Source organism: Dipodomys merriami, unplaced genomic scaffold (genome assembly GCF_024711535.1).
Source record: "Dipodomys merriami isolate MVZ:Mamm:240054 unplaced genomic scaffold, mDipMer1.0.p SCAF_89, whole genome shotgun sequence".
Lineage (NCBI taxonomy): Eukaryota > Metazoa > Chordata > Mammalia > Rodentia > Heteromyidae > Dipodomys > Dipodomys merriami.
In genome coordinates this window covers 4,109,089-4,123,686 of record NW_027206501.1, presented here as the reverse complement: position 1 = coordinate 4,123,686, position 14,598 = coordinate 4,109,089, and the positions used below count along the sequence as shown (strand labels likewise).

General features: G+C 39.8%; 1 protein-coding gene across 1 annotated transcript in view; it reads left to right on the top strand.

The window, feature by feature from the left end:
* Window positions 1-6,892: 6,892 nt before the first annotated feature.
* The window catches only part of LOC138820467 (lebercilin-like), a 70,731-nt gene continuing 63,025 nt past the window's right edge, over window positions 6,893-14,598 (top strand). Inside the window, exons 1-3 of the mRNA XM_070012153.1 lie at window positions 6,893-7,010; window positions 8,920-9,018; window positions 11,007-11,124. Of these exons, the coding sequence (XP_069868254.1) occupies window positions 6,921-7,010; window positions 8,920-9,018; window positions 11,007-11,124 (307 nt within the window). The 5' untranslated portion in view covers window positions 6,893-6,920. The remainder of the gene's footprint in view (window positions 7,011-8,919; window positions 9,019-11,006; window positions 11,125-14,598) is intronic.

The window sequence follows — 14,598 nt, the reverse complement described above, 5'->3', positions numbered from 1 at the left end:
AAATCCCCAACAATTACTGTCTTTGGATCTATATGGGATTTGAGGGAAAGTAGTGTTTATTTGATAAATTTGGGTGCTCCATTGTTTGGCGAATAGATATTTAGAATTGTAATATCCTCCTGAAGGAGAGATCCTTTAATTAGTATGTAGCGACCTTCTTTATCTCTTCTCACGAATTTTAATTTGAAGTCTATTTTATCTGATATTAGGATTGCAACTCCCGCCTGTTTATGAGAGCCGTTTGCTTGGTAGATTTTGTTCCAGCCTTTAACATTGAAAATGTGTTTGTTTTTATGGGCAAGATGTGACTCCTGCAGGCAGCAGATAGAAGGGTCTTGTTTTTTAATCCAACTAGACAGTCTATGTCGCTTAATTGGAGAGTTCAGTCCGTTAACGTTAAGAGATAGGACTGAGAGGTATTTGGGAGTTCCTGCCATGTTATCCACCTTCTTGGGGGCTGCGAAAACTGGGTTCTTCCTAAGGTTCTTGGATTCTCAGTTTGGGTGCAGTTTCTTGGCCTTTGTTGCGTTCTTGTTGGTTTTCTATGTGTAGGACATCTTTAAGAATCTTTTGTAGGGCTGGTTTGGTGGAGATGTATTGTTTCAATTTTTCTTTGCGATGGAAGGTTTTTATTTGGCCTTCAGTTATGAAGGAGAATTTAGTTGGGTACAGTATTCTTGGTTGATAGTTGTTTGTTTTTAGGGCATGGCATATGTCATTCCAGGCTCTTCTTGCTTTGATTGTCTCTGCTGAGAAATCTGAGGTAATTCTAATTGGTTTCCCTTTATAGGTGATTCACCTTTTCTCCTTGACAGCTTTAAGGATCTTTTCCTTGGTCTGGGTTGATCCTGTGTGGATTATAATGTGACGGTGGAATGCCCTATTCTGGTCTGGTCTATTTGGGGTTCTAAAAGCTTCTTGTATCTGAATAGGCCTATCTTTTTGTATGTTTGGGAAGTTCTCTGCTAGGATCCTGTTAAACAAATTTCCTAGACCATTAACTTCTGTTTCTAGGTGCTCCTCTACACCCATTATCCTTAGATTGGGCCTTCTGATGGTGTCTTCCAGGTGTTGGATAGACCTATCATATTTCTTGGACTTGTCTTGGATGGTTGTATGTTCTTTCTCTATAATATCTAGGCTGTCTTCAATCCCTGAGATTCGATCTTCTGCATGGTCTAACCTGCTGTCAAGACTCTCTACTTTGTTTTTTTTAATCTCTTTTCCTTCTAATTGGTCATCTTTGATGGCTTCAAGTTCTTTGTTGAAGCTCTGTTTTAGGTCTTGTATGAATTTCTTTACTTCCTTAATTTGGTGTTCAGTGTTTGTTCTCAAATCACTTAGTTGATTGTTTATGGTTTCTTTGGACTCCCATTCCTTCTGTTGGGTTCCATTCAGCATTCCCTTTGTGGTCTCCCTGACTTCCTTCAGCTCTTTGTTAATGGATTCCATGAATGCCTTTAGTGATCTTTGTGTATTCTCTACCTGGTCTCTCAATTCCTGAATTACTCTTTGATTAGATTCCTGCAGTTCTCTTTCTTCCCGTTCGTGGGATTCCTGCAGTTCTCTTTGAGTGTTCTCTGCCTGCTCACGCCATTCCTCCCTTTCTCTTTGAGTATTCTCAAGTTGTTCACGCAAATCCTGTATCAGTTTTTGAGTAGCTTCCTCACGCTTATGATATTCCTGTATAAACTTCTGGGATGCCTCCTCTCTCTCCCTATCACGCTCATAGAGAGTCCTTTGTACATTGTCAAACTTCTCATTTATCATGTTTGCTAGTAGTGTTTGTAGAGCTATTTGGGAACTCTCCTCTGGATTATTCTTTATCTGTTCTAATCCCTGATTATCAAGGTTGGGAATTGAGATACCCGAATTTGCCATTTTTCTTGTGTTTTTCCGGCTTACTCGGCCCATTTGAGATGAAGATTGCACCAGTTTTGTGCTAGAACACTATCTTAAGGCAACCATCAACCAAAGTTTGCATTTGTACAGTCAATAGTCTACAGATACAATCTAGTTCAACAGATACATCTATTCAACATCAAACAACTATATGTTAAAGGACTTCGAACCGCAGAAAAGAATTTGGAAAACCAGAAATTATTAGGATTAGGGAGAGATGTGGGTAAAAAATAGGAATAGATTGGTGTGGGGAGGCACAGGGAGAGTTAACTATGTCCTAATCACAATGCAGGAAATGGGTTGGGTAGGATGCAAGTAGAGAGAGAGAAAAAAAGAAGAGATGGAAAGGGGGGAATAAAGAGAGACCAGAAAAAGAATAGAAACGTAAAAATTAATGTTATTATAGAGGTTAAAAGACCGTCTATTTAGAGAGGAATGTGAATATGTTCAGGGAAGGGGAGGGACATAGAGGAGATGTGAAAAACTTTAAGGTTGGGAAAGGGAGAAGAAAAGATCAGAAGTTCAGTAGAGCTAGGTAAAAAACAAAAAGATAATTAAGAAAGAAAGAAAAAGAGAAAGAAGACAAGAAAAGAAAGGAAAACGCTCATTCATGTATTCCTAAAATAAAAATTATAAGATGAGAAAAAAAAAGTTACTGGAAAACAATTATTTTTTCAGAAGAGGCAAAAATTAAAGATTAATAAAAGTTTTAGAAGGGAAAAAATATATATATATATAAGGTAACAAAAAAAACAAAAAACAAGCAAAAAAAAAGAAAAGAAGAAGAAGAAAAAAAAAGAAAAAAAGGTCTTTTGATTTTTTTTTGGGGGGGGGGAGGAGTGGGAAGAATCCTGTATCTCCCTTTTGTCTGTAACCAGTCTCTTGTTGGAGTCTCTGGTCAGCTTGAGGTCCTGTGGCTTGATTGGTTTCTTAAGTCCGTTGGTTGGAAGAGGCAGAAAAATGCTCTGCTTTACCCAAGATTTTGAGATCCCCCTCCCAGGTTAGTTTTCTGGGAGGGTGGTCTGCTTTGAGAATCACAAAAGAGGGGGATGTGGTGATGAGGCTAGGTTCTGGGTAGAGTTGAGGCCTTTCAACAAACAGTAGCTTTTCCCTGGGGCTATTTTGTGATAAAGCTCACAGCGCCCAGCCTGGAGCCATTCTCAGGGTTTCTGTTTTTCAATTGATTGTTAAGGCTGCTAGAGGGAGGGGCAGCCTCTGGCTCTGGTTACCCAGTGAGGGAAGCCACTCCAATGGCTGGCGCCTGAGCTGGGTGACTTTTCCCTGGATGGAGCTGAGTCTGGCAGGTCACTTCGCCGTTAAGTTCTTGTGACCTGCTAAATGACTCATTTTATTCCAAGGCCTGAGCTGGAGCTAGCAGCTCCTCCGAACTTTGTCGGTATCCAAGATGGAGATCACCGGTGCTGGGGGGGGAGGGGTGGCCTTCCCTCCTCTGCTCCCTGAGGAGTGAGGATGTCGGGCTTGTACTCACGCTGAGTCTTGGATCCTGGGTCGTCTCTGGTCTGCAAACAGCAGGATGAAGATGTTCGCTCCTTGTCGGTTCTTGTTGGTGTTGAGTAGAATCCGCTCGTCCGCTGCGTCTGGCTCCTTTGTCCCCGACTCTCTGTGTCTCAGGTATGACCCCGCGGTGGTGGTCGCCGCCGCGACCCTGCCGCCGCAGCGGCAGCTGATGCGTTTCCTTGGCTTCCCCTTTCTTATCTAACTCTCTGTCCTGTGATGGCACACTTGGTGTGATTCTCTGGCTTAGGACTGTTCACTGGAACTCTAAAACTGCTTTCTATGCGAGAGCTTGTTCAGATTCCAGCTTCTCCTCCGCCATCTTCCCGGAACTCCTCTCTTTTATGCTTTCATATGAGGTTAATGTTGCTTTCTGCTTCTGTGTAGAATGTGATTGGAATTTCTATAGAGATTAAATTCAATCTTTAGATCACTTTGTGCATTATGGATATAGAACAGTATTCTAATCCACATGAAGAGGAGTTCTACCTTTAGTATCTTCAGTTTCTTTCATCAACATTTTGCAATTTTTATTATATAGCCTTTCACTTCCCTAGTTTAGTGTGTTCCTCAGTAGTCTTTCCATCTGTAATTCTTGTGAATGGGGATTGCTTTCATGATTTCTTTCTTTGAAAATTCATAGGTATGTAAAACAAAAACATGAGTTTTGTATGTTGTTTTCTTCTGCTCTTTTCTTTTTTCCTTTTGGTCCCTATAATCTCACTGATGTTGCTGAGGATTAGAAACAACTCGCCACCCTCCTTCCCTTCTTCTCTCCCTCCCTCCCTCCCTATCTCCCCCAGGAGAGGTCAGGAGAGGCCTGAAGTATTTGTCCTCTGAGCAGACAGTGGTGTGGGCCAGGTGCTGCCCAGAGAGAGTGGGGTAGAAATCAGCACCCGAAGTGTAGTGCTCTCTCCTTGTCTCCTCAGCCTCATGTGCTCAGACATTATTGGGATGGAGGAGGTAGGGCCCTTGAGAAGAGCAAGTATGAGAACATGGCTGATTCTGAGAGAAGTTTCTCTCTGGACCTCCTTAGGCATGTATGATTCTGACTGAAGAAAATATGTGAAAGTCTCAAATTACCCATGGCATTGTTGGCAGTGATGAGCATATAGTACTGAAATTTCAACTCTTTTATTTTTATTTTTTTCTTTGTGATTTGATAATAGTTCCTAAGTAAGAGGCATTATTTTTGTTCAGAAGTTAAGAATGGTACTTTGACAACTGATTTTAGAAGAAAATATTTAAAATTCTTTGATAAACCTCTTGGATCATGGAAATTGCTGCTGTTGTTTTCTAGCAATTCTTTTCAATGTATTCTGTACCTTGAATAGTGTGAGAATTCTTTACAACCATCTCAGGGGACCATGCAGAGGCAGTCAGGCCCAGGAGAAAGATTATTATATGGTCTATTACAGAGAGGGAGCACATGGCTTCTGCCCCTTTCCAGGTGGCAGGTAGGTGTGGGGCTGGTGGGGCTGGTAGGGAGTTAGGTGTGTGAGCAGGTAGGTCTGGGTAGAGAGAGGGGGTGGCCAGCTATATGGTAGAAACTTTAGGGCAAGGAGGAGCTCAGGTTTGAGAGGAGCTGAGGACTGGAGATGGGGATAATACTAACACTCCCAGCTTTGTTGTTTAATAATAATAACTAGGGGTGCCAGGCTTGGAGTATGGGAGGAGGTCATTTCTTCTGGAGTTACTTCCTGATGTAAAGGGGTAAAGGAGTCAGGGGTCCCTGATTTGTTTCTTGGACAGGTACCATCCAAGAAGCATTTGCTTGACATTTTGGTTGGAAAGGGTCCTCATCTTTTCTTTTCTTTTTTTTTTTTTTTGGTCCAGTCGTGGGGCCTGAACTCTGGGCCTGGGCGCTGTCCCTGAGCTCTTCAGCCCAAGGCTAGCGCTCTACACTTGAGCCACAGTGCCACCTCTGGCTTTTTTCTTTTTGCTTATGTGGTGCTGAGGAATTGAACCCAGGGCCTCAGGCATGCAAGGCAAGCGCTCTACCACTGAGCCACCTTCCCAGCCCGGTCCTCAGCTTTTCTATGATACTAGTTATCTAAAACGCAATTAGTAAAAGGCAAAAATGGCCGCTAGCAGGCCCGAGAGAGAAATAATCCAGTTAGGCATTGATTCCCAGAAGGAGCTATCAAAGACCTGAGATTGCCTTTTTTCTCTTGGATTAGAGACAAGCATGGTACCTGACACACCGTATCCTGGAGGGGGTAGTAAGACTTTTCCCACTTTAGGATCAAGGAACCTGAGGAGGCAGGTAGCAGAAATATTTAAAGGTTCCAGAGCCAATAAGAGTCTCTTTTGTCTACTGGCCTGGGGGGGTGTTAAGGAGTCACTGAAGCTGGGATCTTTAGGGTCCAGGTCTGCCTGAGCTGGGCAAGGCAGGGCAGTGTAAGGCAAGTCTCTGGTTTCCTGTAGTAACAAGATGGCCTTGTCTTGTTCCCAGGGGGTGTCCTGGGCTGGGGGCTGTTATCCTGTTGAAAGAAACTTTGGGAAAAGTTAGGCAAAAGGCTGAAAAGGTGACAAGGTCAGTTAACATGAATAACACAGGAGAACACACCCTGGCCACAAGCCAGAAAAGTTCCATTTAGAGAATAAGCCCAGTTGTGGCCCATTAAAGGGAAGGAGGAATAACGAACTGGAGACAGGGAGGGGATGCACAGGGCTTTTGTCAACTGGGTAGGGGACAGCATAGTGGACTGGTTGGGCATAACCAGTCAGAGGCTACTATAAATACAAGTAGCAGATAACAAAGGCAATACTATAACTTTCTTGTCTAGTTAGAAGGTAGAAAGGTATGGACATTAGGTGGGCATTCAACTATTTCTTGCTCAAACATAAGAATCCTTCATGACCATCCCGTGGGACCATTCAGAGGCAGGCAGACACAGGAGAAAGATTATTATAAGGTTTATTAGAGGGGCTATATCTCCCAGGAGAGGGAGCAAGGCATCTGCCCCTATCTAGGTGGCAGGTAGATCTGGGGCTGGTAGGGAGGTAGGTATGTGAGCAGGAAGGTCTGGGTGGAGAAAGGAGTGTCAGGAACTCTAGGGCAGGGAGGAGCTCAGGTCTGAGTAGAGCTGAGGACCAGAGGTGGGGTAATAATAACAAATAGTTACATAGTTTTAACTGTCATGATGTTAAATTATACTCACATCATGGTTTCCAAAAGCCTCTGTTTCTCATCACATCTTTTTGCTGTCTTTTATGCCCAATTTAAATGACATGTGCTTCAGACAAATGCCTAAGAATTTATTTACATATGAAAAACAGGTGTCTTGTTAGATTGTTGGTAAACATATTTTCTGGGTTACTTTAAGTTCATGACCAGAAAGGCCAGCTCGGATTGTAATTCTTGTACACCATTATCTAAAACATCTTTTTGGCACTGCATAATATATTTTACTAATGGCTTCACTTCTTTAAACTATTTTTTGTACATATAGCAACTTACAGAAAACTTTGACCTGAGTACTATAAGATTCATACATGAAATGCTTGCTGAGAAGGAAAGGGTTCCTGAGGCTCAGGAAGAAAACAAAGTCCTACAAAAGAAGCTAGAACAGGTGAACTGCAAACTAAAGGTAAACTTTTGAAGTTAAATTACATCACTTTTCCCACCATGTAAGTAACATGGAAATCCAGTATTTTAAAATGCAGTTCACATTTGAAAGTTTATATAATACAGTTTACAAAATTCTAATATCTTTGGAAATTAGGAAGAAAAGATGTGTTAATATAATCACTATACAAAACAAAGTATTATGTAGCAAGAAGACAAATGTAAGGGAAAATTCTGGAGGAAATTGTAGAAACTAGCGGGGGCCAGCGGCTCACGCCTACTACTACTAGCTACTTAAGGGGCTGAGATCTGAGGACCATGTTTCAAAGCCAACTTGTGTGCGAAAGTCCATGAGATTTTTATCTTATTCTTACTTATTCTTATATCTATCTTAGTCTTATTTCCAGCAAATAGCGACAAGTGGAAGTATGGCATGATGTGGAATGATAGTGCACTAGAGTTGAGCAAAAAAGTTCAGAGACACAGGCTCTGGATTTAAACCCCAGCACTAACAAACAAACAAACAAAAAACCTCATAGGAACTCGGGTTTGTGTTGATGAATGAATAATGTGATGTTCTTCCTCAGAAATGAATATTTTTAAAGTTGTTTTAAGCATGTTCTTCATTTTCATTATTGTTAGAAAAAGAATATTGATATCAGTTAATTATGGTCAGGCAGGTATATAGTCTTAATTTTATCTAGAAGTCATTGATGTTTGAAATTTTATACAGAATCATTCATTATCTTATATAGCTTTTTTGGGGGGGCAGAATAAGGTTTTGAACTCAGGGTCAAGTACTTTCCAGGCAAGCACATTTTTCTTTTTTTTTTTACTGGCTCTGGGTTGTCCCTGAGCCTCTTTGTGCTCAAGGCTAGGGCTCTGCCACTTGAGCACCACTTCCCGCTTTTTCTGAATAGTTTATTGGAGATAAAAGTCTTATGGAGACTTTTCTGCCTGAGCTGGCTTCAAAATTGGATCCTTGGATCTCAGCCTCCTGAGTAGCTAGGATTACAGGCCTGAGCCACTGGCACCCAGTTAGCAAGCACACTTAAATACTTGAATCACACCTCAGCTCCCGTGTTGTAAACTTTTACACAGAGCCTCACACTTTTGCTGGGGCCCTTTTCTTCAGCTTCCCATCTAGCTGCAATTATAGGTATGAGATAGGGTCTTGCCAACTATTTTGCCCCCATAAACTTTAATCCTCTGCTTTCTGAGTAGCTGGGATTACAGGTATATGCAACTATACCTGGACAATATAGATTTTTTTTTTCTGTTAATTTCTCAGAAAAAGTCAAAGCCTCCAAATGCTTAAAGCACACCAATATTAAATGGCATGGCCAATTTCTGTGGGGGTGGGGTGTGTAGAACTATGGTTTGGCCTGAGACCTTCATACTTTTGTTTAAGGTGTTTTTCCAGTAGGGTCTCAGGTTTTTCCCTGAAGCCAGCCTCAGACTATGGTCCTCTGGGCTGTGCCTTCTTGTGTAGCTGGCTGGAATCAGATATGACTCACCTCACCCAGCCTCATTTTTAAATCCTCAATCCCTGAGAACTCTCATTAAGAGATTCAACTCATTCTTTGTCTCTGACTAGCCCTGGGTGATAGTTACAGAATTAATAGCTTTATCAGGCAGGAGTAGGGACAAAAACTAAAATCTATTTTATTCTTATTTGCTCTCTTTTCTCCATGGACCTCTCCATCACCCCTCCCCTGCAAGTGGCAAGCCTTTCTTTAGTAGGAGGTCAATTACTCTCCTAACCCAAGGGTACTGGAGACATTCTTTTGTGTGGTTTGGTAGTTACATAGGGAAGTTGAACTCAGTATATTTCCATTTGGCAAGGAAGTTGTCAGTCAGTTGACTAAGTGAAAGTGATTTATTGTAATCTGAGATTCTACTTGCTTACATTGTATTTGGTTTATTTTTAGGAAAAGGAGAGAGAACTGGAGATTAAAAAAACATATATTCTAGTCATCTGCTCAAGTCCTTGCCAAAGAAAGAAAAAGAACTTGCTCCAAGAAAGAATGGTATGGTAGCTATTATTATTAAGGCACCAATATTATAACTATAGTATAGAATTGGTTATAAATATTATCTTTATTAATATTTTAAAGTAGAATGAAGATTCTCATAGAAATACATAAATTACTGTTTTACAATTTTAGTTTTTCAGAAGTCTTTCAATTTTTGTAAGTTTTAACTCATAAGGAAAGGTTCTTAAAACCATGTTTTGTATAACTTAAAATTTTTACTGTGATTTTGAAATCCTTATGAAAATATATAAACATACTCAATAGAGTGAAGGATGTAATGAACTTCCATTTAAACATTACCTAGATTTAACAGGTACTCTTTTTGCCAATTTCTTCTATTTTTCTTAGTTTTAGAAGTGTGTTTTTCAGGAAATCACAGATATCATTTCACGCATAAATATTTTATATTATGCATATAGCCTTGCTCTGTTTTTAGCAAAGTACAATCCTTGTGAGAATTGCACAATTTTTAAACATAAACTTTGTAAAAGTTTAGGGCCAATTATAGCAAGAATTGCTCCCAACTCATATATCTGCTAGTAAATCCCAGACACAAAAATGAGTGTTATTGAGCTGAGTCAAATGTTCCTCAGGTTGTATTGTGCCAGCCTTAAGCAGAAAAAGCGAAGTGACAGCACCCAGTCCCTGTATTCAAGCCCCAGTACCAGCACACACATACACATGCGCGTGTGCGCGCGCGCACACACACACACAAACACACACACACAGTATAAAAGAAACAAAAATCTTAATCATGGTGGTATGTTTCTTCAAAAGAGTATTGTGTAAAATAACAGAGAGTAATTCTTAACTCTAAAAGGCTCAAAATATTTGCTTTTTTGTACTAGAAGAGTCAGAGCCAGCACCCTGGTTGAAAGAGTGTGGTCTTAAGAGTTGGCTCTGCTTTTTCATTGAATCCTGGTGCTAACATTCAGTGGTGTGAATTGTTGCAGCCTCAATTTCCTCATGTGCTATATAAAGGGTGGTAAGTAACCATGATATTTCTAAAGCTCCTCAGAAACCTGCATGAAAAAGTCCTCAGCCAGTGGCAGCCCAGAGTCCAGTTTATGCTGCAATTAGAAAGACACCAATATGGGGGCTGAGATAAGAGAAGATGCTTCTTCTTCTTGTAGTGGATAAAATCAGTGTGTAGTCCAGAGCTGGTGAGCTGTTTTGCTGATCTTCCATTTGGGACTGTAGCCCTCATGTTTGTGGTTGGAGTGGTCTCATCTTCCAGTGAACAAAGGGAATGAGGAAGCAGCGGGCAAGCTGTGCTTAGAAATGTGATCTGGAGTTGCACCTGCACTTCCACCCACCTCACCCTGGTCCTGTCTAGCTGCAGGGGTGGCTGACAGTGTCTCCATCTGAGTAGCTTTGTGCCCTGCTTAACACACAGGGGATTGTTTCTAAAAGGAAGAAAATGAAAACGGATACCAGGGGACAATTACATACTATCCAGTCTTTACTAACAATCCATGCGTTATTTTTATTAAGGAAAATCACACCAGAGATATTTGCAAGGAGTCATAATAAATGTAAAATTCCTTATTCCTTATGGAATTTTAAGTATGTAGCATTCTTATTTGATTTAAATATTATAGAACTTTATTACTTGGAGACTTTGGACATAACATAAACTTGAACAACTCAGTTCAGCTGTCACCAGCTGTGTTACATGTTTCTTTGGCTTCTCTTCTTCAGTCATTTCTAATTAACTTGATTAACCAGATTATGATATTTGGCTCAAGAAACAGCTCTTCTGCAACTTATTTTCAGAATTTTATGTAGGTAGGTGGTTTTATTTACACTATACTGGTTCTGATATAGTTCACAAATGCGTTTTTAAATTTTTAAATAGAAATACCATTCATAGCAAAAGGACTTGCGATTTGTTGCTTTACTCACTGAAAATTGGCTTTAATTTCTAACTTGGTATTTCCTTTTTTTCTATACATGGATTTGCATTTAAAAATTCACCATAGAACCTGGAGTCCCAAGAGCAAGAGGAACGCAGGAAGCCAGGTTTCTGCCTTCACTTGTGGAGAAAGAAGAATCAAGGAGAGCCCGTTGTAAAGCAGGAGGAGGAAAAGCTGGAGAATGGTGAGTAATAGAGTTTATTTACACAAGCTGTGAGTACCTTGGTAAAGGAAAGGTCAGGGCCTGTTGATGTCTTCCTACTGAACTGTACATTGGTTGAGCAAAACAAGAAAAGGCAAGTGCAGTTGTAGGAAGCAGTATATCAAGAGTCACAAATATTTGAACAAAGTTTTTAAGGAGAGAAGAAAAATTACAAGTTTAGTTCCATAAAGACACAACTTAGCTAAAAGGGAAAAACATTTTTTCTTTTTTTTATTGTGCAAATACTGTACAGAGGGCTTACAATTACATGGGCAAGATAATGAGTACATTTCTTATCAAGCATTGTAGCCTCCTCCTTTGTTTCCCCTTCCCATCCCTTCCCATCCTCCCCCTGCCCCCTCACCCAATCCTCCCCGCTCCCCCTCCCTCCCCCACCAAAGGGGAAAAACATTTTTTGTCTTAACTGAAACTTGAAGAAATAATTGGAGGACAGCTTCCATTTGGAGCTTGTTCTTGAAACTGTAGTCCACAGACCAGCTTAAGCTGAAACATCAAAGAATTATCTTGTCTTGTGTATATTTTCATATAATTGTTCTTTGATTTTACTCATAAACTAAATCTTTAATATGTTCAAAATTAATGTGGAAATTCAGTGAACCAATACACATAGTTTTTAGATAATGGAAATGAAGTTCAGGACTAAGATTATTTCTGTCTGGATAAAAAGTCTTACAGGCATGAGCAAGAGATTCCAGATTCTACCCTGATGGATGTATTAGTTACACAGGGAGTACTGTAGGACTACCAGTTATCATGTGCATAATTAATGTATAAAGTATGGATGTATAATGTATGTGGTGTAGAACTATACTACATCCTGCTTAAAGAAAAATCTTTTGTTTTGAGCTGAAGTTCATGGAACATAAAATTATGATCCATAATTGCATAGATGTATATACATGTATGTGTGTGTAGTCATTTATGTATAAACACAGTATAACTCTTAAAATAGAAGCTATGTTTTTATATTACCACCCTTGGCTACTGTGTGAAGCAGGATGGTTTTCATATGTCACACTACTATAGAAAAGAAAATTAAGTATTAATGCCCAATTCCTTCTAGGCAACAGGAAAAGGAATAAAACAGGAGAAGACCATCACCTTGTCCTTTTTGTTGTTGTTGGTCGTGGGGCCTGAGCGTTGTCCTTCAACTCTAGCTCAAGGCTAGTGCTCTACCACTTGAGCTACAGCACGACTTCCGGCTTTTTCTGCTTATGTGGTGCTGAGGAATTGAAACCAGGGCCTCATGTATACAAGGCAAGAACTCTACCACTGAGCCACCTTCCCAGCCCCCACTTTGTCCTTTTAAGTGACTTTTTGTGGTGTGTGTGTGTGTGTGTGTGTGTGTGTGTGTGTGTGTGTGTGTGTGTGTGTGTGTGTGTGTGTGTGTGTGTGTGTGTGTGTGTGTGTGTGTGTGTGTGTGTGTGTGTGTGTGTGTGTATTTGTGTGTGTGTGCTTGCCACTCCTGGGGCTTAACTTAGGACTTCTTTGCTCAAAGCTAGAACTCTTAATGTGATCCTCAGATCTCAGCCTCCTGAGTAGCTAGGATCATAGGCATGAGCCACCAATACCTGGCCTGACCTTTTTGTTTTTGGAGTCTGTCTAGAATTATCTGACATCTGAGAATGCCTGCAAGTTACTGAGATGAGGAGATTTGTAGTGTTCCTACATATTTGATATTTTTCATTTTTTATTATTTTTCATTCAAAATTATAGAAAAGTGACAAGAATAGCCACAAAACTATTTACTTACCATCATTCCAGTATAATTTTCAAATTCAGGAAGTTTAACTTTGATAAACCACATTTAGCTATTATATCCATATTGTAAACCCAATACTTTATTTTCTCCCTTCTAGAAAACATCATAAATTGTATCTCATTTTTATATATTTCCAGTCTGTAGTTGAGAGCAGTTTCTTTGCTTTTATTTTTATCCTGTGAGAGTAACATTTTTGATGGTTTCAGATACATGTTTAAAAATAGCATATTCTGCATTTGGAGTTTGATGTTTTCTGTTAGATTTAAGTTACTGTATCTGCTTTCAGAATATTACATAAAGAATGTCATGTCTTTCTCAGGATATGACATCTAGAGGGTTAAGTATAAAAGTCTTCATCCATCCATCCTACAACTCATTAGAACATCATGTACAGCATGATATTTATTGTTAAACAACAGAGGCCCAGCTACTATTGAAGAATAAGTTTTTTCCCATAAAAGTGAATCTTAAATGTGAGATGTATTAAATATCGTTCCCTAATCCAAGAGTATTTAGTATAGAAATGAAGTATTATGTACATCCTCACTATACTTAAAATACCCAAATTATATTTTAAAATATTACTTTGTGAGAGGTAGGAATCAGGTTTTCCTATTTTAACAAGAGTACTATAAAAATCTCAACTGTGAACTTTTATTTCCTGTAGAATGAGCAACAGAAGAGATTGAGGGCTGGGAAGGTGGCTCAGTGGTAAAGCGCTTGCCTTGCATACATAAGACCCTGGGTTCGATTCCCCAGCACCACATAAGCAAAAAGAAAAAAGCCGGAAGTGGCACTGTGGCTCAAGTGGTAGAGCTCTAGCCTTGAGCTGAAGAGCTGAGGGACAGTGCCCAGGCCCAGAGTGTAGGCCCCACGACCAGACCCCCCAAAAAAAAACAAAAAACAGAAGAGGTTGACAAAAAGAAAGATGAAAAGATTCAAATAATAAGCCTGTGTTAAAAGATGTTGATTGGGTGAAGAGGAAACACTGAGATGACTATGTAATTTGAAAAATATAAGAATATTAAAGTATTTTAATACAGTATTATAAACATGTAGCCTTTTTATATTACACATTTCTTAATGAAGAATGATTTTTGCAGCTAAGTTACAGTGCAATTAAAAAGTAGATCATTGGGAGGGTGGGGGGGAGAGAATGGGAAGGGATGGGAAGGGGAAACAAAGGAGGAGGCTACAATGCTTGATAAGAAATGTACTCATTATCTTGCCCATGTAATTGTAACCCCTCTGTACAGTATTTTCACAATTTAAAAAAAGTAGATCATATTGACCTACATTGCTAGTTTGAGAGAATATTGGGGGCTCTTCTGAATGCAAACAAAAGTAGAGATGTCTCTAACATTGTTTTGATTTTTATAATTTTACCTCTTAAGCCAGTACTTTGGGAAGTTTGACTTCCCTGAAAGACATATTTGTTTTCTACTTTTACCCCTTCTTATTTTTATTCATATTTTCATTGAGCTGTACTTTTCTCATTGACTGTTGAGTGGAAATAAAGGGAGCAAATTTCTGTGGTGGTGAGTCTGGACCTTTACTTTATGGGCTGGGATGCAAGGCTGAGCTGCTCAGGAATGACAGCGGTGACTCATTCCTCTGCCAGTACCCACAGTTTACACCACTCACTCTCAATCTCATCTCTAAAGCTACTCACC